Below are 21991 nucleotides of genomic sequence, written 5' to 3'. Positions count from 1 at the left end.
TCCATCCCTCCTGGAGGTGGATGCTGCCATCTGTGTCGTGGCTTCGTGCTTTGTGTGGCCTCTTCACCAGCCATGAGGGACACGTAGGAATTGTTGTTATATTTGGTTACCTTGAAATAATTTTAGACTTCCCCCAAACTGCAGGAAAGAGTACGAAGGATTCCCACATACTCCCGTCCAGCTCAGCATGTCACCACACTTGCTTTGTCCTGTCTCTCCCTCTTGGTTACTTTTCTGAACCAAATGAGAGTGCTTTCAGACATGGTGTCCTTTTACCCTGAAATACTGCTGTGTGTATTTCCTCAAAACAAGAGATTAGATACAGCAAGATACAGATGGGGGGGCACGATATAGTTGTTGATTTTAACAACTAAGCAAAACAAAATGGGTACAATCGGAAACAAAGGAAGCCGGCTGCATTTCCCAGGAGTCGCAGCGGCTGTACTAAATGTGCTGCACTAGGTCCTCTGTGGGGGAAGAGACCTACCAACCCTCAGGCTAGAGAAGGAACCCTGAACAGACACCGAGGGCAGGTGCGCCGGCTGGTCTCCCACCGCGGTGGCAGCAGGCAATTCTGAAGCCACCCGTGTGTCCCCCCAGGACCGCAAGGAAGGAGACACACTGTGGACCGTGGGGAGGGGGCTGCAGGGAACGCAGTGTAGTTGTTAAAATCAAGAAATTAACACTGACACAAGACTCTTATCTAGCTGTAGGCTTATTCATGTTTCTTCTGTTCATCCCTTTAATGTCCTAGGAAACAAAGTTGTTTTCTCCTGACACAGGATCCAACCCAGGGTCACGCATCATATCTCTTTAATTTCCTTTAATGGGTCAGTTCCTCACTTTCTCACAACCTGACATCTCTAGAGAGTGTGACCCATCCATTTTTTAGAGTAAACGACTATCTAGAGTAATTTCAATTTGGTGCCATTCCTTCACAGCCAGGTTCAGATTACGCAGCTTTGGCGGCAGCGCCTTGGGGGTGACAGGTCTGTGTTGGTGGGTGCCCTGCAGTCAGGAGGCACACTGCCCGGTGGCGGTAACTCTCCTCCTGGGCCGTGGTGCGTGCGGTTGGCCCGTCTCTCCTCTGCCAGGCTGACACCTGACCTGTGCTAACCCGGAGTGTCTCATGGGGAGACAAGTCCCTTATGCCATATCGGACATTCATCCACTACTTTTAGCATCCGTCGACGACAGTTATTGCCCAGGGGGATTATTACTGTGCTGTTTGCCTACATGATGGTGACTTTTCTGATGTTATTCCTTCTCCATTTCTTACTCAGCGTTCTATAGGAAGAGCTCTCCTTCCCCATGTATTTTTTTCATTTACTTCATTACTTATATAAGGGCGGGTTAGTGGATTCTTTCTTTATGCTATAGGTTATAGTCCTTTACTAACACTGTTTATTTCGATGCCCCCAGATTCAGTCGGTGGGAGCCCCCTCTGCGTGGCCCCTGCACCCCGTTGTGCTTTGAGCCCTTCTATGCACAGTTAGATGTCCTGGCTCTGAGACCCAGACCTGGGTGCTGCTGGTGTGTGGTTGGCAGGGCCTAGGAGGGGGAGTGAGTGTGTGTACGCGGGCACATGTGCACTCGTGCCCCCCCACCAGCACCACATCTGTGTCTTTCGGTATCTAATCTCTGCAGTAAAAACCACCCGTTCACCCTGACAGCTGCAGTCCGGCTCCGGTGCCACTGCGTTCCCTGCAGCCCCCTTCCTGCGGTCCACAGCGTGTCTCCTTCCTTGCGGTCCTGGGGGGACACATGGGTGGCTTCAGAATTGCCTGCTCCCACCGCGGTGGGAGACCAGCCGGCGCACCTGCCCTCGGTGTCTGTTCAGGGTTCCTTCTCTAGCCTGAGGGTTGGTAGGTCTCTTCCCCGCAGAGGACCTAGTGCGGCACATTTAGTACAGCCACGGGGACTCCTAGGAAGTGCAGCCGGCTTCCTTTGTTTCTGATTGTATCTATTTTGTTTTGTTTCCCGTCCTTAATCCTGATTTCTTTTTCCCTATTCCATTCCTACTTAGTTTCTTACTTGCTTTTATGTTTTTTACACAAAAGGTTGACATATTAGAGATGCCTTTCCCCGTGGCTTTTTCCCCACATCCTGTATTCCGAAGGCCCTCTGCAGCCCTTCCTTGTGGTTTCAGGTGCTGAGTGGGCTCCGCTGGACACTGCCCCGCTCTCGGGGTTTGTAATGACACACAGCGGGGCGGACTGCAGGTGCTCTGTGTGGGTGTTTCTGTGGGAGTGCTGGGTCAGAGGTCAGTGCAGACAGGGCTTGTTGATGTGGCCTGGTCCTCTGAACTCTGCATTGCACTCCCACCCTGTGGAGCCCCTGTTTGGCCACAGCCTCACCAAGAGAGTGTGTTGTCAGGCTTTGTAACTTGAACCCATCTGTTAGGCACACTTATTCCTGTAGTTTTCATATGCATTTTTCTCTAATTACAGTGAGGTCATATTTTTAAGGGCTGTTTCTATATCTCTTTTGTGAATTTTCTATTCATATCTTTTTCTCATTTTTTAATTGGGTTTTTGGTCTTTTCCTTCCATTTTTTAAGAGTTCTTTATGAATTGGGGATATTAGCCTTTTAACTGCATTACATGCTACAGATATTCCCTGAGGTCGTTAAGTTGTCTTTGACTATGTTTACAATGCTTTTTAGCCATGCACAAGTTTTCTTTTTTACTTTACATAGTCAGTTCACTGATTTTGTATTGCCTCTGGATTTTAAATAATTGTCAGAATTGTTTATACTAACACGAAGGTTAAGGAGGAATGTGCCCAAGTTTTTTTCTAGTATTAGCGTGGTTTCACTTTTTTCACTTAGCTCCCTGATACATTTATTTGGAGTTTATTCTTTTGTATCGTATGATGCATGAATCCAGCTTTATCTTTTACAAATAGTTAACCAGTTGTCCCAACACCAGTTATTAAAAAGCTCATCTTGCCCCAGTGACTCAGGATGCCACCGTGTGCTACACTGTGTGTCCTCAGGTCTGTTCTGGAATTTCTCTTCTTTTCCTCTGTGTTCATTCACACGCCATTATTGCATTGAGTTAGCCACTTTAGAAGTTCTGTACATTTTAATGACTTACAGGGCTCTTCCCTCCTCATAGCCTTTTTCAGTGTTTTCCTGGCTATTCTTTCATGTTTGTATTCCCATAAGAACTTTGATATCAGTGTGCCTAGCTCCCTTAAAAAAAAAAAAGAAAAAAACAACCTTGTTGATATCTTTATTGGTATTACATTAAATTTATAAGATAATTTAGGGAGAATTGGTGTCTGTGATGTTGTTCGTCCTTCCCAAGAGCAAGGGGAGTTTTTCCATTTGTTCAAGTCTACTTTATGTCTTTTAGGAATGTTTTAAATTTTCTCTTATAGATTTTTCACATTTCTTTTTGAGCTTATTCCTAAGTATTTAATCTTCCTTGCTTTTAATTTTAACGGGGTGTTTTCTACAATCATACCTTCTAACTCTGTCCGTCCGGTGCAGTAGCCAGTCACATGTCACCCCTGAGCACCGAAGTGTGGAAGGTCCAAATTGAGGGGGTGAGTGTAAAAACATAACCAGATTTTGAAAACCTAGTATGAAGAAAAAGAATTTAAAATAACTCAGTATATATATATATTTTTTTTGGGGCGGGGTGGTTGGCTGCACTGGGTCTTCGTTGCTGCGCGGGCTTTCTCTAGTTCAGGCGAGCGGGGGCTACTCTTCATTGCAGTGCGCGGGCTTCTCATTGCGATGGCTTCTCTTGTTGCGGAGCACGGGCTCTAGGCGTGCGGGCTTCAATAGTTACAGCGCACAGGCTCAGTAGTTGGGACACACAGGCTTAGCTGCTCCGCAGCATGTGGGATCTTCTTGGACCAGGGATCGAACCCGTGTCCCCTGCATTGGATTCCTTTTTTTTTTTAAATATATTTATTGGAGTATAATTGCTTTGCAATGCTGTGTTAGTTTCTGCTGTACAACAAAGTGAATCAGCTATACGTATCCATATATCCCCTCCCTCTTGAGCCACCCTCCCTATCCCACCCTTCTAGGTCGTCACCAAGCATCAAGCTGATCTCCCTGTGCTATGCAGCAGCTTCCCACTAGCTATCTGTTTTACATTTGGTAGTTTATATATGTCAGTGCTACTCTCTCACTTCATCCCAGCTTTCCCCCCGCCCCCACCGTGTCCTCAAGTCTGTTCTCTACGTCTGCGTCTTTATTGTTGCCCTGCCCGCTAGGTTCATCAGTACCATTTTTTTTAGATTCCATATATGTGCGTTAGCATACGGTATTTGTTTTTCTCTTTCTGACTTACTTCACTCTGTATGACAGACTCTAGGTCCATCCACCTCATTACAAATAGTTCAGTTTCGTTCCTTTTTATGGCTAATATTCCATTGTATATATGTGCCACATCTTCTTTATCCATTCGTCTGTCGATGGGCATTTAGTTTGCTTCCATGTCCTGGTTATTGTAAATAGTGCTGCAATGAACATTGTGGTACATGACTCTTTTTGAATTATGGTTTTCTCAGGGTATATGCCCAGTAGTGGGACTGGGCTGCTGGGTTGTATGGTAGTTCTGTTTTTAGTTTTTTTAAGGAACCTCCATACTGTTCTCTGTAGTGGCTGTATCAGTTTACATTCCCACCAACAGTGTGGGAGGGTTCCCTTTTCTCCACACCCTCTCCAGCGTTTACTGTTTGTAGATTTTTTGATGATGGCCATTCTGACCGGTGTGAGGTGGTACCTCATTGTGGTTTTGATTTGCATTTCTCTAATGATTAGTGACATTGACCATCTCTTCATGTGTTTGTTGGCAATCTGTATGTCTCCTTTGGAGAAATGTCTGTTTAGGTCTTCCGTGGCAGGTGGATTCTTAACCATTGCACCACCAGGGAAGTCCCAGTATAATTTTTTACATTGATTACATATTGAAATGATAATCTTTTGGACATATTTAATTAAATAAAGTATATATTACTAAAGTTAATTTCACTTGTTTCTTTTTAATTTTTTCAATGTGGCTACTACAAAACCTTAAATTATGTATGTGGCTCATGTTGTATTTCTATTGGATAGTGCTCCTCTAACTGGTCATTTGTGTATATGACAGCTATTGCTTTCTGTATGTTAACTTTATATCTCCTACCTTAGCAGATTATTTCATTGTTTGAGTCTTATTGTTGATTCTCTGGGGTTTTCCAGGTACTCTGTCATCTATTTGCAAATAGAGAAAGCTTTACTTCTCCTTTTCCAATTCTTATGCTTCTTGTTTCCTCTTGTTTAATTGCATCATTCTTGAACTTAATGGAAACGTCTGGTGTTTCTACATTAAGATTCTGGCTTTAGGGTAAGGTTTATATATTTTATCATGTTAAGAAAATATCCAACGATTCCTATTTTTCTTGAGTATTTTATCAGGAATGAGTGTTGAATTTTGTCAGAGGTTTTCTAGTATCTACGGAGATTAAACATAATTTTTCTTCTTAGACCTGTTATACTTCATAAAGAATTAGGAAGCTTTTTTTGTTTGTTTTTCATTTTCAGTATTCTAGAGCAATTCACCTTCCATTGGGACTACTTAGGCTTTAATGATTTGATAGGAATCTCCTGTACAGGCCCCGGGCCCGGTGCTTTTTTGTGGGGTAGTTTCCTGATAGTATTCTCTCTGTCCTCTATGGTAATTGGTCTATTTAAGTATTTCTTTCTTCACTGAGGTTAATTTGCTAAACTGTATTTCCGTAGAAAATTCTCTTTTCAGCCAGTTTTCTGCTTACTTACATAGATGACTGCAAAGTACAGACTTTTTTTAAAAATTTATTTATTTTGGGCTGTTTTGGGGTCTTCGTTTACGTGCGAAGGCTTTCTCCACTTGCAGTGAGCGGGGGCCACTCTTCATCGCGGTGTGCGGGCCTCTCACTGTCGCGGCCTCTCGCGTTGCAGAGCCCAGGCTCCAGACGCGCAGGCTCAGTAGTTGTGGCTCACGGGCTTAGTTGCTCCATGGCATGTGGGATCTTCCCAGACCAGGGCTCAAACCCGTGTCCCCTGCATTGGCAGGCAGGTTCTTAACCACTGCACCACCAGGGAAGCCCGAGTACATACTTTTTTAAAGATTTCTTGGGGCTTCCCTGGTGGCGCAGTGGTTGAGAGTCCGCCTGCCGATGCAGGGGACACGGGTTCGTGCCCCGATCCCGGAGGATCCCACGTGCCGCGGAGCGGCTGGACCCGTGAGCCATGGCCGCGGAGCCTGTGTGTCCGGAGCCTGTGCTCCGCAACGGGAGAGGCCACAGCAGTGAGAGGCCCGCGTACAGAAAAAAAAAAAAAAAAAAAAAAAAAAAGATTTCTTTCAGTGGTTATTTTCCTCTTGTCATTTCTTATTTTGTATGTTTGTGCTTTCTCCCTATTATATTTGACTCAGTTAAAGTTAATAGTTTATCTATATAATATTTTCAAAAGCCAGGCTCTTGATTTATCAGTTAGGTATACACAGTTGTTTTTTTCTCTGCCTCATTAATTTCTACTTTTATCTTTTTTTCCTGTGCTTCCTTTTGTTTTACTTCATTGTTCTTTCTAACTTTTTGATTTGGGAATTGAGTTCATTTCTTTTCATTCCTTCATTTTTACTGATCAAAGTATTTAGCACCTTGAATTTTCTCTGATCATTTCTTTAAGTATATCCCACAGTGTATGATAATGTTTCCGTTTGGTTTCTTTTTTAGAAATTCAGTAATTTCCATGTGGTTTTCTTTTCCCCTTTCACCCAATAGTTTAATAAGTGGCTTTTAGGTTTCCAGGTGGGAGAGCCTTGTTTATGTTAATAATTTCTAGGTTTTGTACACTGTGATCCGAGAGTGTTGTTTGTAATATTTCTGCTTCATGAAACTTACTGGTATTTTCTTTGTGACTAGTTTTTGTGACTGCTCTGTGTTCACTTGAGATACAAGTATATTTTCTTTGTTATCATGGTATTAAACTAAATATATATTTATATCCATGATATATCTTTGAGTTAGGCTTAGGTTTAGGTCTTCTGTATCCTTACTTGTTTTTTGTCCTCTTGACATATATTCTGTTATTTATTATTGAGTTTCTGTGTTTTCTTGCATTTCCTGTAGTTTTGCTTTATAAAGGTGGTTTCTTTGTCACTTGGTACATATTCCTAACTAATTTCTTATATTGAATTGTGGTTTTTATTGTTTAAAAATGTCCTTTTTGTTGTGTTTCACACTTTGGGCTCGAATTCTCCTTTGTCTAAGATGGTGATTGCTACCCCTTCTCTCTGTTTCTGTTTGCCTGGTAGGGCACCTTTGTCCTCATCCCTTCATTTCTGGCCTATCTGAGCCACTTGGTTTTAGGTCATTTCCTTGCATACAGCCGAGATGCCTCCGTCCTGCTGTGTGAGCCACATTGACAGTCTTATCTACAGGTGAGGTGAGCCTGTTTCCATGTATTGATAGGACAGCCCTGGCATTATTTTGTAATTATTAGATCAATTATTGTGTGTGTGTGTGTGTGTGTGTGTGTGTGTGTGTGTGTGTGTGTTTTGGCCATGCTGGGTCTTAGTTGTGGCCTGTGGGCTCCTTAGTTGTGGTATGAGCACTCTTAGTTGCGGCATGTATGCAGGATCTAGTTCCCCGACCAGGGATCAAACCCGGGCCCCCTGCATTGGGAGCGTGGAATCTTAGCCACTGTGCCACCAGGGAAGTCTTCTATTTTATATTTTATATTCACTGATTCTCTCTCTGTGTAAGGTGTTTGCCTTTTTTTCTATATATCCTTGGTGTTTAGGAATGTTTATGACTTTGTACTGGTGCTGCCCCTGCACTTATACGTCTAGTGCCCCATCCCTGCTCCAAATGGGGGCCTGTGGCACCACTTACTGCCTGGGGGACAGCCGTGCGCTGACCCTGTTTTCTCTACTCTGCCCTCTTTTGCTGTCCTTTCTCTTCCCATTTTTCAGCTGCATTTGTTTCTGCTTTGTCAGAGTGCACAGTATTTGTAGGTTTGCACGTGAATACATTAGGTGCCCGTGTTGGTCCTCGTGTAGCAGTGTTCCCAGACACATGTCCTCAAGTAGGGGTCAGGGGCACAGAGTCCTCCAAGCTCTGGCGAAGCAAACTGTTTCCTGTGGTCTGAACAGTGAACGGACAGCCTGGCGGGTATGAAATTCTTTAGGTCGCTCTTTCTTTCCACCCTGGTTAATAACAGGTTAATAACATTTTGTTGTGAAAAATGTCTGTCTGATACTGAATCTGGTTATAGTTCCATCCTATTTTTTTTCTTGTGCCAAGATTTTTAATACTGGTTATCAGTTCTAATTAGAAGAGTATTAGAAATCACTTTATAATGAGAGCACTCCCAGCAGACGTGTCTGCTCTGTGTTTGCTTCTGTGGTTGAACCAACTCCTCTTCTAGAACTTTTTTATGGAATAACTTGAGTTCGACCTTTCTAAGACTTTACCTTCTTTACCTCTGTAAACACTCCTGGCCCACCTCACCTTTCCTCGTGCATCACTGTTTCCTTGACCAGTGTCAGCCAGTGGGCCTCCAGGAGATGCCTGTGGTAGGTGTGCAGCGGAGGCCTGACGAACGGTCTCAGTGGCTGGAAAGGAGCGTGTTGTGAGGGTGACTCATGCATGCTGGCAGCCTGGACTAGGGAGCCTGGGCGGGGGCTGGGGGGGTACCCCAGAAGCAGCAGCAGTGGGATGGAGACAGGCGTCTGCAACTGTTGATGAGGAACGTGCCCAACATGGTGACGGGGGCGACAGGTGGGACATGACTGTGAGGAAGGGGGTGGGGGGAGGATCATTTCTAGATCACTGTCGGAAAGGGAGCGGCCGCAGCAGATCGCAACAGCTTTGCCCGCGTTGGGGGTCAGCTGCCTGAAGGGTGGATGTACAGAGGAGGTGGCTTTATGGACGAGCCGCTCATGAAGGAGGTCTGGGGCGGGGTTGGTTTGGTGGTGTTGGTACCCAGGTGTGGCTGAAACCACAGGGATACAGCGGCAGGGGGCGGAGTTGAGGAAGACCCAGGCCGCGAGCTGTCTGTGCGGGAGGGGCCGTGGTCGTGCAGGGGGCGTGCGGGGGCTCCTCGGTGGCCACGGCGTTGCCGTGAGCTGGCGGATGTGAAGGCACTCCGCGTGGCGCTGGGAGTCTTCAGCAGTGTTAGCTGCTGGTGTGCAGGTAAACCACGCCTTCATTACGCTGCTGTGCAAATGCCCAGTGATGGGAGGAAAGGGGGTCCTTTACTGAAGATCCTGAAATATTGTCCCATGCTAAGGTGGGGACAGAGAATGGAGACTGGCTTTAACAGAGCACTGTCGGTGGTCTGCACTCGTCCGTGGGTGGAGCCGGGTGCTGTGCGTACACCGCCAGTGCCCCCCAGCACCCAGGTGTGCACGGATGGAGCCTCTGAGCACCTGGCAGGTACCAAACAGGGTGGGCAGAGCAGAAGAGGGAATTAAAACCCTCAGAGGTGCCAAGGCTCCCTCATCAGTCGTCTCCCTGCTGTAGCCTATTTTCAAAGAGGGTTGCTCAACTGCAAGATGAAATATAGCCTTGCGTTTGGTAGGGACAACCGGAAAAGCTTTTTGATGAAGTCTCTGGATGTTGCTTGGATAAACTGAATGCCTAGAAGAGCCGTCTTCCTCCAGAGGCTGACATCTGGGTCCTGGGTACAGACACGTCCACGGCGTCTGTTGGCAGCCGTGCCCCTGCTACCCCCACCCCCCCCGCCCTCCCTCCAGCAGGGCCTTGGGGCAGACAGCTTCTGTCTTCTCAAGGGCTCTCCCGGTGGCTGCAGCAGGTATGTCTCTTCTGCCGGGCCTGAAGCAGTGGTTCCTTCACTCAGCACAGGAGTTCACTAATTCCAGGTGACCTGGATGTTCCCAAGTGCATGAGAGAGGTCTGCCCACCTGTGGCCATTTGCAAAATCTCATTTTTGTTTTTTAATTTTTTAAAAAGTTTTATTAGACAAGTTCTCACTTTCTTTTTTTTTTTTTGCGGTAGGCGGGCCTCTCACTGCTGTGGTCGCTCCTGCTGCGGAGCACAGGCTCCGGATGCGCAAGCTCAGCAGCCATGGCTCACGGGCCCAGCCGCTCCGCGGCATGTGGGATCCTCCCAGACCGGGGCACGAACCCGTGTCCCCCGCATCTGCAGGCGGACTCTCAACCACTGCGCCACCAGGGAAGCGCCTCACTTTCTTTTTTTCTTTTTTTCTTTTTTTTTTGGCCGCACCCCACGGCATGTGGGATCTTAGTTCCCCAAGCAGGGATGGAACCTATGTCCCCTACATTGGAAGCACAGAGTCTTAACCACTGGACCGCCTGGGAAGTCCCATGCAAGATTTCATTTTAGAAGGGATTTTTAGTTTGTGAACTTGTTGAAATTAAGTAAAACCAAATGCTTTGCTCTGTCCCGCTAAGATGGCCTGCTGTTTAGCTGACTTGCCTCTTTTCTTTCATCTTACAGATGATGTCTTTCTGCCTAAAGATATCGACCTAGACAGTGTGGACATGGACGAGACAGAGAGGGAAGTGGAATATTTCAAAAGGTAATTGTTAGGAGTGTGGTCCGAAAAAAGGATGGTTTCGTGGTTACCATGCATGACCCTCCCACATAGCACGGCCGCTTGTCTTGGACAGAAGTTGTGTCAGCTAGCCAAGCAGCCCGGCTCCTTTGTAACATTCTAGCACGTGAAGGCCGGCCGTGCACATCCCACCCACACCCCGAGCATACACGCACTAGCCTTCTCGCCCACACTCTCACACTTCATTCACTTCTCCCTCCCCATGTGTGTAAAGACTGGTTTATGGCAGCGTATCTCAGAGTGGTCCTGGACCAGCAGCATCACATCACCTAGGAACTTGGGACCCCACATCCGTGTTCTCACAAGCCTCCCAGCTGATCTTTATATGTGCTGGCATTGGAACACAGTGATATGGCATGCTTTTAAGGAGAAAAGTAACATTTTGGATAATTTACTCAGGTTTCCTGATATGCAGACTTTATTAGTACATGTTTAATAATATTTGTCATAATATGTTCAATAATATCTACAATGTGAGTCATGGCAAGAAAATTTTTCTTTAAAGTGCCTTGTTCTCTCTTGGAAAGTACTTTAATCTCTTTGTTTCAGAAAGCACGCACACATGTACATACACGCTCACAAAAGCAGTTTGCAGTACAAAAAGTCATAAATTCATAAATGAAGTATTGTAAAATTCTAAATGTTTCTTAAAATTATATATATTTATAATGTGTGTGTGTATTTTTAAATCTTAGCAGATGGTACAGCATTTGCTAAAGTTAAGCATTTGTAGTAGAAACCCTTAACTAGGATGAGAAGGGCCTCTCCTAAACATGGTGAAGGGCATCCATAAAATCAGTAAATGTTATATACATCATGGTGAAACATTACAAGCCATTCCTTGAGATTAAAAAAATAATAACAATGATGCCCCTTATCACAACTTCTATTTTTAAAGAAATAAAAAGAAACAAAGGGATAAGGATTCGAATGAAGAAGTGGAATTGTCATTCTCAGATTATATGAATGTGTTTGTACAAAGTCCAAAAGAATCTGTAGCTAAATTACTTGAATTATTTTTTTAAATTGATTGATTGATTGATTTGGCTGCATTGGGTCTTAGTTGCGGCCTGCGGGATCTTTGTTGTGGTGAGTGGGCTCTTCATTGTGGAGCGCAGGCTTCTCTCCAGTTGTGGTATGTGCGGGCTCAGTAGTTGTGGCATGTGGGCTTAGTTGCCCTGCGGCATGTAGGATCTTAGTTCCCCAGCCAGGGATTGAACCCGCGTCTCCTGCATTGGAAAGTGGATTCTTAACCACTGGACCGCCAAGGAAGTCCCTAATTTTTTTAAAAATATTTATTTATTTACTTATTGACTTATTTATTTATTTATTTGGCCGTGTCGGGTCTTAGTTGCGGCACGCAGGATCTTTGTTGTGGCATGCAGGATCTATCGTTGCAGTGCGCAGGCTCTCTAGTTTTGGCGCACAGTCTCAGTAGTTGTCGCACGTGGTCTCTCTAGTTGTGGTGCATAGGCTCTAGAGCGCGTGGGCTTAGTTGCCCCGCGGCATGTGGGATCTAGCTCCCCAGCCAGGGATCAAACCCGCATCCCCTGCATTAGAAGGAGGATTCTTAACCCCTGGACCACCAGGGAGGTCCCTAAATTACTTGAATTATTAACACAGTTTGCCCTGAAGCTGGATTCTGGGGAGCAGGGGATAGAATAGGGGCATTTCTTGGATGTAGGCAAAGCTTTGGAGGAATATTTTCCCAAGGTAGACCTGCAGGATTCACACACCTTAAAATCATGCATGACCTTATAAACAAAGATTATCAAACACCCAAGACCTAGGAACAACAATAAAAATCCAGAAATGAAAAATAGAATTATTAAAGTCAAGACGTCAGTAGATAGATACCTGATAAACAGATGAGACACTGCTGAAGAGGGAATTAATGAACTGGAAGATATATCTGGAAAATGTACCCAGAATGCACCAAGATATAAGGAAAATAGAAAATGTGAAAGAGGGCTTAAGAGACACGGAGGAGTGGCTAAGTCTGACATACACCTAACGGAAGCCCCTCTGAGAGAGAATGGAGACCACAGAAAAACAGGATTTAAAGAGATAAGATGCCTGAGGATTTTGCAGAACTAATGGGAAATTTGAATCTACAAATTCAAAAGCACAACATATACCAGTAGGATAAACAAACAAAAATCCATATCTAGACATAGCATATGAAACCAGAGACCATGGAGTGATATTTACAGTGTTGAAAGAAGATTTGTCAGTCTATAATTATGTATCCCACAAAACTATTCTTTCCCATAATAAAGAAAAACTGTAGGAGCTTGCTACAAAGAGACCTGTTTTAAAAGGAAACATCTAAAATTATACTTTAAGAAAAAGGAAATCGGGAATTCCCTGGTGGTCCAGTGGTTAGGATTCCATGCTTCCACTGGAGGAGACATGGGTTCAATCCCTGGTCAGGGGATTAAGATCTTGCAAGCTGCACAGCGTGGCCCCCCACCAAAAAAAAAGAAAGAGAAGAAAAAGGAAAGTGATCTCAGAAGATCACTGTAACATACACAGGAAGGAATGAAAAACAGCCTGATAAGTCTAGGTAAATGTCTAACTGACATTATGTTTGAAAGAACCCCAGTACTGAACAGCAGTAGTATGTCAGTTAAGTGTGAAATAATCAGAGCTGAATATCCTGAAGTCCTTCTGTTGTTCAGGTAGTTAACATTCAGACTTTAAGCTAAATGGGCAGGACACAATTTCAAGAGCAAGCATTAAAAGAATAGAAATAGGGTGTATAAATTGCTAATCAGTAGAAGGAAAAAAATCAAAACAAAAAGAAAAATAAATAAATGTAGAGAAAGTACAATAAACAAATTTTAAAAAGATGATAGACACAAGTCCAGTTGTGTCAGTAACCATGATAGGCAGTAAGCAGACAAAATTAAAAGTAGTTTGTCAGGGCTTCCCTGTTGGCGCAGTGGTTGAGAGTCTGCCTGCCGATGCAGGGGACATGGGTTCGTGCCCCGGTCCGGGAAGATCCCACATGCCACGGAGCGGCTGGGCCCGTGAGCCATGGCCGCTGAGCCTGCGCGTCCGGAGCCTGTGCTCTGCAACGGGAGAGGCCACAACAGTGAGAGGCCCGCGTACAGCAAAAAAAAAAAAAAAAAAAAGTAGTTTGTCAGGTTGTGTTAAATTTTATATATATACACACACACACACACACACACACACACACACACACACACACACATGTATATATACTGTTTATAAGAAAATACCTAAACTATAATGAAAAGAAAGGTGGAAATAAAGAGAAAGGAAGAAGGAAACTGTTACAGTTGTTATTCTCAGACGAAGTATATTTTAACACAAGGGATAGATGAAGTTTGCTACATAATGATAAAATGTTCAATTTGTCAGGAAGAAGTAGGAATTTTAAACACAAGTACTTAATGAAATAGCCTCAAGATACAAAAAGCAATTTGGGCTTCACAGAGAATCAAACAAATCCACCATCCTGGTGGGAAATCTCAGACCATTTCTCTGCGTCCTGATTGGCTTGAGCAGCCCAAGCCCCACTGTGAAGATGTGGAAGATCAACACAGCTTGACTGGCAAGCTTAGTCTAACGGATGTAGGTGAAACCCTGCATCCAAGAAACAGAGAGCTGAGTTCTTACACACACAGGGCCATCCACAGAAACGGGATATGTGCTGGGCCACAGAAAGCAAGGCTCAAACATGTCAAAGAAGGATGTATAATTTGTGTTCTCTGACCACAACATGTTGAAGTTGCATATTTACAATAGGTACATTTTAAGTCCCTAAATATTTGGAAATCTGGAATTATGTAAGTGTAAATAGCTCATGGGTCAAGTAAGGAACCACAGTGGACATTTAAAAATATATAGAACTAAAAGATAAGGAAAATATTGCACGTGAAAACCTGTGGAATGCAGAAAAGGTTTTGCTCATGGGTGTGAAGAAAAGGGAACCCTCCTACACTGTTGGTAGGAATGTAAATTGGTACAGCAATATGGAGAGCAGTATGGAGGTTCCTCAAAAAACTAAAAATAGAGCTACCATATGACCCAGCAATCCCACTGCTGGGCATATATCCAGAAAAAACTATAATTCAAAAAGATACATGCACCCTTATGTTCGTAATGGCACTGTTTACAATAGCCAAGACATGGAAACAAGCTAAATGTCCATCGACAGATGAATGGATAAAGAAGATGTGGTACATATACACGATGGAATATTACTCAGACATAAAACAGAACGAAATAATGCCATTTGCAGCAACATGGATGCAACTGGAGATTATCATACTAAGTCAAGTAAGTCAGACAGAGAAAGACAAATACCATGTGATATCACTTATATATGGAATCTAAAATATGACACAAATGAACTTATCTACGAAACAGAAACAGACTCACAGACATAGAGAACAGTCTTGTAGTTGCCAAGGGGGAGGGGGTTGGGGGAGGGGGGAGTGGGAGTTTGGGGTTAGCAGATGTAAGCTATTATATAGAGAATGGATAAACAACTGAGGTCCTACTGTAGAGCACAGGGAACTATATTCAATACCCTATGATAAACCACAATGGAAAAGAGTATATATACATACATATATATATATATATATATATACACACACACACACATATACATATGTATATAAAACTGAGTCACTTTGCTGTACAGCAGAAATTAACACCACATTATAAATCAACTATACTTCAAGAAAATTTTTTAAAAAAAGAAAAGGTTTACCCTTGGGAGCACTTCCACTGAAGCCTTAAATGATGGAGTTAAGTATTAAAAACCTGAAAATTAAGGCTTCCCTGGTGGTGCAGTGGTTGAGAGTCCGCCTGCCGATGCAGGGGACACGGGTTCATGCCCCGGTCTGGGAAGATCCCACATGCCGCGGAGTGGCTGGGCCCGTGAGCCATGGCTGCTGAGTCTGCGCGTTCAGAGCCTGTGCTCCACAACGGGAGAGGCCCGCGTACCGCAAAAAAAAAAAAAAAAAAAAAAAAAAACCCTGAAAATGAATGAGTTTAGGATTTAATTTGAGAAATTAGGAAAACAGCAATAGAATAAACTCAAAGTGAAACAAAGGAGATAATACATAAGAGCAATAATGAAATAGGAAACAAAGATAAGATCATCAAAGCCAAAATTTGATTCTTTGAAAACATTAAATAAATAAACCTTTGAGAGACTAGTCAAGAAAAGTAGAAAAAAGACACCCAAAATACCACAGTTAGATGGAAGAAGAAACAGAATGTTGATAATTATCAAAGTTGGATGGTGGCTCTGTTCATTTTACCACTCTCTGCTTTTGGGTGTGTTTGAAATTCTCTGTAATATAAAGGGTTTCTTTGATTTTGTGAGTACGTAAGTGAAAAGGAGGACATAACTCCAGACACTGGGAGCAACTTTACAACGATTAACTTTAAAACTTAAATAAGACACAAAATTAAGCCAATAGAAAAATAGCATGAATGGTCCAGTAACAATTAGATTAAAGCAGCAGTTCTAAGTCTTCCCAGTAAGAAAACTATATTCTGACAGTTTCACAGAGAATTGTCCAGGACTTTCAAAGAAAGATTATTCGGTCTTGTAGATTCTACCAGAGAATTGAAATGAGACAGCACAGGAGCGTGCGCCCCACTTTGTTTTATGAGAGAAGTAAAATGTTGATACCAAAATCTGCCAAAAACAATACCAGAAAAAAATGGGACATTACACATTTGTTTCTCTCATGAATATTAGTTGCAAAAATAATCACGAAAATATTCACATGCTAAATCCAACAGTGTACAGTATTTTCAAAGAGCAGCATGTTACCAAACCAGCTTACCCCAGGATTGAATGCAAGGAGTTTCTGATGTTAGGAAATCCGCAATGTTATCTGGCACATTAACATAGTAAAGAAGAGCCATGTGATCATTTCAGTGAGTTCAGGAAAAAACCTTTGCTAAAATCTTAGCACCCATTTATAACTAATTTTTTTTAATAGTAAGCAATAGAAGAAAATATCTTTAACCTTAGAAAAGGAATTTACCAAAAGAGGAAGAGAAAGAAGAGAAAAGAAAGCTGCATGAAACATTTTCCAAAATGGGAAAGATGAAGCACGTTCAAAACAGAGCTGCCCTGCCGCCCTCTTGTTTCCTCTTCTGGTCAACCCTAAGCCGTGGTTCCTGGCGAGCACTGTAAGACAGACAAGAAATTAAAGGCATAAGGCATGGAAAGGAGGAAGTAAAATTTCATTTTACAGATGATCTAATTGTCTATGTAGGAAATTACGGAAGAAAACATAGGACAGTTTAGCAAGAGCCTGGCTGTAGGATAAGTTTACAGAAGTTATTTTTCTCTACACCATCAGTAATTCAAAAATGTAGTTTAGGTGAAGACAGCGTTTATCACAGCAGCAAGATCTGTGCAGTATCCATGAATAAATCTAGTAGGAGTTGCACAAGACTCGTGCACAGAAGGCGATGAGACTTCACAGAAGAGCATTGAAGGACCCGGGTCACACAGGTTCTTCGTGTTCATTCGTAGAAGAATTAGTGCCTTTGAGCTCAGTGAATTTTAACAACGTGAGCACATCCAGGTAACCACCACCCGGCCAAGGTGTGCATTATCAGCACCCAGAAGCCTGCTTCATATGTCCCCAGTCATTACCAGCACCCCCAAAGTAAAGATGATCTTTCACCATACATTAGTTTTGCATATTTTTGAACTGCATATAAATGGAACTACACAGCAAAAAGAAAAAAAAAATTTAGTACGTTCAAGCTCTCCAGCTTCTGCAAGTTTATCTGTGGATTTAAAACCCAAGAAGGGTTTTGTGGAACTTAACACAGTGTTTCTAAAACTTGTTGGGATGGACACATTGTGATACAGTCAAAGGAGAAGTGTTATAGCAACAAAAAGGAACAAACCAGAGCAATCCGCAACACAGATGCATCTTACAAACTGAATGTTAAACAAGAGACAGAATGCTCAAGAATATACGTGATATCCAATTTATATAAACTAAAAATTAGGCAAAACTAAAGTACATTGTTTGATATGCCTACTGTTCAGTCCGGCAGCTGTACTGCTGGGGACTGCCCAAAAGCCCAAGAGAAAGCAGAGTGGATGCCTGCACAACGACTTGTTCCTGAATGTCCCTAGAAGTCTTATTTGCAGCCCCAAACTGGGATCAACCCAGAGGTCCACACAGATGAGCAGATAAACAAAACGACGCTCTGTCCATCCAGTGGATGCTACTCAGCAGTAAAAAGCTGCTGCTGCAGCACATCGGACAGTCCTCAGAGGTGGCGTGCTTAGTGCAAGAAGCCGGACACAGAATGCGTGCGGAGGTTCCACTGACACGAAATCCCAGAATACACAGGTTCATCTGTGGTCACAGATCAAGAGGTCGCTGTTTGCCTGGGGCCAGAGCAGAAAGGAGACTTGGGGTTTTGTGGGAATGTTCTGTGTCCTGGTTGAGGTTATGGTTTCCCATACGTGTAAGTTTGTCAGCACTGTGGGCTCTACACTAACTGCAATTTGCTGTACATAAATGACACCTAAATAAAGTATGTTCTTAGAAGTGAAGTATGTTGTTCAGGGATGCGTACGGAGGCGTTAAGACTTTAAAGAAAGACACGGAAGTGAGCAACGTAAAAAGCCAGAATGGTGATTACTTCTGAGGAGAGGAAGCACCAGGCAGGGGGGTCCCCCAGCTTGACTCTGGTGATCCACGGTATTTGCTTTATAATGATTCTTTATGTTAGACATTTGTTTTATTCACCCTGCTATATATGTGTTACATTGACGCAAAAAAGAAAAAAATTGTAAAGGATTGCTAATATCCTCCTAGAAGAATAGGAATAATAAGGAAGGCTCCTTTTCCTACCCATTGTAAAGACTTGGAAAGTCTTGGTTATTAAAATATGGTGACATTGGTGCCCAGAAACAGGCCTGTACGAACACTGAGCTTTGGTGTATGACAAAAGATGGGTTGGCTGATCACTGTGGGAATGAAGGCGTGTTCGTAAATGGAGCTGTGCAAGTGTGTTACCCCTGCATCACACCACACTCAAAGTCAACTTCAGATGGGTTAAGATTTTAAGTGTCATATGCAAACCTTTTAAATTTCGAGCATAGGGAAAGATTTCTCAGAAATGCCAACCATAAAATAAAAGATGGATAAATTAAGCTACATTAGAATCAACAATTTGCTTTAAAGAAAGTGAGAAAACAATATTTGCAGTGCATCACAAAGGATTAGTATCAAGATGTGTAAACGTTACAGACCATTAAGGAAAGACAGACCTGTTGACAAGCGGGCAAATGAAACAGTCGATGTCACAGAAAACCTGTGACCAGTTAACTGTGGGGGGCCTCAGCCCGACTGGCACTGGGGAGCAGCTGGGCCCGACCCCCTCCACGGGCGAGGAGCAGCAGGTCAGGTCAGACCACCTTGGAGAAGAGCTTGGCGGCTCTTGTAAAGTTGCAATGGCCAAGTTGTGCGTCCCACATACTCCAGCAAACAGTCCCACGCACCTGTGGCCTTGCGGAGGAATCGCATGAACGTACTGTTGAATGAAAGGAGCAACATGAAAGCATACAGCACAGTTCTGTTCCTGTGTGTTTAGAAATCAACATGAGGGACTTCCCTGTGGTCCAGTGGTAAAGAATCTGCCTTCCAACGCAGGGGACGCGGGTTCAATCCCTGGTCGGGGAACTGAGATCCCACATGCCACGGGGCAGCTAAGCCTACGTGCCACAACTACTGAGCTCGCACGCCTCAACTAGAGAACCTGTGTGGTGCAGCTACAGAACCCACGTGCCCTGGAACCCGTGCGCCACAACAAAAGATCCCGCGTGCCTCAACGAAGATCCTGCGTGCCGCAACGAAGACCTGACACAGCCTTAATTAATTGATTAATTAATTAAATGTTAAAAAAAGAAAGAAAGAAATCAACACGAGCCACCATCGAGTCGTGAAACTACAAAGAACCATGAGGATTGCTGGTTGCAAAGGCTGGGATGGTGGCTCCCTGCTTGGGAGGGCACAGCATGGCACCCCAGGGTTGGCAGTGTTGGGTTTCTTGACCTGGGGGGGTGGGTACCCAGGCTTTTGCCTTATAGTTACCTGTACTCGCGTGTTCTGTACACGTGTATGTAAGTATGCGTGACCCAGTCCACAGTTGGCAGTACGGAGGCCTGATGGGAGGTGGTGTCTAGAGTGGAGCCAGGGTGTGGGGAGGACGCAGACCAGGTCGCCTGGGCCCCGTGGAGACCTTGCTTTGGTTCGGGCTGCAGCTCTTCTCTGAGCGGCTTAGAGCAGGGACGTGGTTGGTGCTTCCGAGCGTTCTGGCTGCAGCATGAAGGGTGGGGACACACACGTGCTGATGCAGAGATAGTGGAGGAGGAGGTGGAAGCTTCCAGAAGGTTTAAAAGGTAACACCACTAGGACTTGGGTTTGACCAGCTGTGTCCAGGGAAAGAGAGTTTGGATCCTGGGAGACGGTGCAGCCCTTCGCCGAGGGGCGGGGTGGCCGGGGGCTTCATCTACCTGGACACAGTCCTCCAGGTACACAGCACCAACGACTGGTTCAGCGATTTAACCACAGCTGAAGCAAAAACACTTCATTTCACCTGCTGGACGAGTGACAACAATACCATTTTCTAGTTTAATCCAAATTCCTGCTACCCATGTTAGTGCTGGAAGGGTGAGAATTTCAGAAATTAGGCAAAAGTAAGGGCTTTTGAAAGAAAATGTTCTTTGCTTCATTTAGTATGGAACTCGGCCATCATTGCCTGGGAAGCAGGGGGCAGCACGCAGGGTGCTCCAGAGCCAGACGGTGAGGCTGCACTGGCCTCGGAGGCCTGTGGGCATTCCTGTGCGCTCGACCTGCCCGAGGGCGGGGGCGGGGGCGAGGGGGGTGCGGGCAGTGTTGTAACTGTGTCTCATACAAGTTCTTGTTTCACATCACACTCACTGTGACCTCGTGGATAAATGAGGGCAGGCTGGTGGCCGTGGGCAGAGCTTGGCTGGGACGGGCAGCTTCCTGAAGAACGAGAGAAAAGCACACAAAGCCCCAGAGATGTCCAGGGTGCTGGCCAGTGTCCTGAAGGTGGGACCCTGTTCCTCCTGCACCAAGGCGTGGGAGATGGTGGACGCCAGCGGTGTCCCGCACACTGAGCCCTGTTGGGTGCTGGGCTTCGCCGGCTGCATCCCGGGTGTGGGCCTCTTCCTCCCGTGACCGCTGGGCTTCTTTTCTTCGCAGGTTCTGTTTGGATTCCGCTAGGCAGACCCGACAGAGACTGTCCATCAACTGGTCCAATTTCAGCTTGAAAAAAGCCACCTTTGCTGCCCACTGAACGAGGACCGCCTGGAGAGGGATGCGCGGGCGGTGGGCCGGGCCCGGAGCTGCCATGCCTGCCCCGGGCTGTGCGGGTGGGCCGCCGCACCCGAGCCCCCTCCCGACCGAGAACTTGCTGCTCGACCCGCATTGTTAGCTCGTGTGCGTGTAGTCTGTGAGTGAGCCGCCTTGACCGTAGCTCTGCCGTCGGATCGGAACAGTAGCTCTGCCACCTTCTCCACCGCCGCGGCCTCGGAGGCCTGGGCCGCGGCCGGATGGGTTCGCATCCCCACGTGGCCCGTTGCCTCTGTGTCTCGCCCTGTCCCGCCACCTGTCCTGCCGGGGTGTCGCTGCGCTCAGCTCTCTGTGCCCTGCGTCCCACCCGAGGTGGCCGGGCAGGGCAGGGCTCTCCGTTCTCCTCCACAATCTACTGTTTAAGAGTGTACACGTCGCGCTGTCCGTGTCTGATCCCCCTGACTTGTAGCCAGCTTGTGTAAGATCCCTTGCAGAATGAGAAAGTTCAAAAACAAAACACCCACCCAGTACTCACACCATCAAGTCTGTTAGAGTGTTCGGCTGTATTAACACGGAGGCCTGCCTGGCTACTTTTTTAACATATTGTTAAGTAATATTAAAATCATGTCTTTCTTTTTGAAAGATGGAATACATTAGTACAGCAGGAGGCCTCGTCTGGTTGCTTTGTGATGGGCTGCGGCGGGGAGGGGGCGGGCAAGCTGATGGCTATGCCCCCGAGGGGACCCCGGGCCCTGGCCCTGGAGCACCTCTAGGGTCGCCGGCAGCGGCAGCTCTCGATTCCTGGTGCCCTCACCATCCTCCATCCAGCAGGTCACCCGGGCCTTCGCGTGCCCAGGACAGAGCCCAGCCAGGGACTCAGCGCTGTCGGTGGGCCACAGTGGTAAGTGCCAAGAGGACAGCAGGGGTGTGGAGAAGGGGCTGGGGGGCCCAGCAGGGGGAAGTGGGGAGTGGGCTGGGCTTCCATATGGCCTTGTAGGCAGGTGCCCCCACCCAGTCTCGGGGTGGGGAGGGTGATCTCTAATACAGCAGTGAA

General features: G+C 45.4%; 1 protein-coding gene across 6 annotated transcripts in view; it reads left to right on the top strand.

Moving 5' to 3' along the window:
- FAM193A (family with sequence similarity 193 member A) overlaps positions 1–21596 on the top strand; it is a 176575-nt gene extending 154979 nt beyond the window's left edge. For all 6 annotated transcript variants that reach the window (XM_060106859.1, XM_060106847.1, XM_060106841.1 and 3 more), the window contains 2 exons: positions 10468–10549; positions 20848–21596. In XM_060106859.1, the coding sequence (XP_059962842.1) occupies positions 10468–10549; positions 20848–20941 (176 nt within the window). In that variant the 3' untranslated portion in view covers positions 20942–21596. The remainder of the gene's footprint in view (positions 1–10467; positions 10550–20847) is intronic.
- The last annotated feature ends 395 nt before the right edge of the window (positions 21597–21991 follow it).

This window comes from Mesoplodon densirostris, chromosome 1 (assembly GCF_025265405.1).
Source record: "Mesoplodon densirostris isolate mMesDen1 chromosome 1, mMesDen1 primary haplotype, whole genome shotgun sequence".
Classification (NCBI taxonomy): Eukaryota; Metazoa; Chordata; class Mammalia; order Artiodactyla; family Ziphiidae; genus Mesoplodon; species Mesoplodon densirostris.
This window is presented reverse-complemented; position numbering and strand designations above follow the sequence as displayed.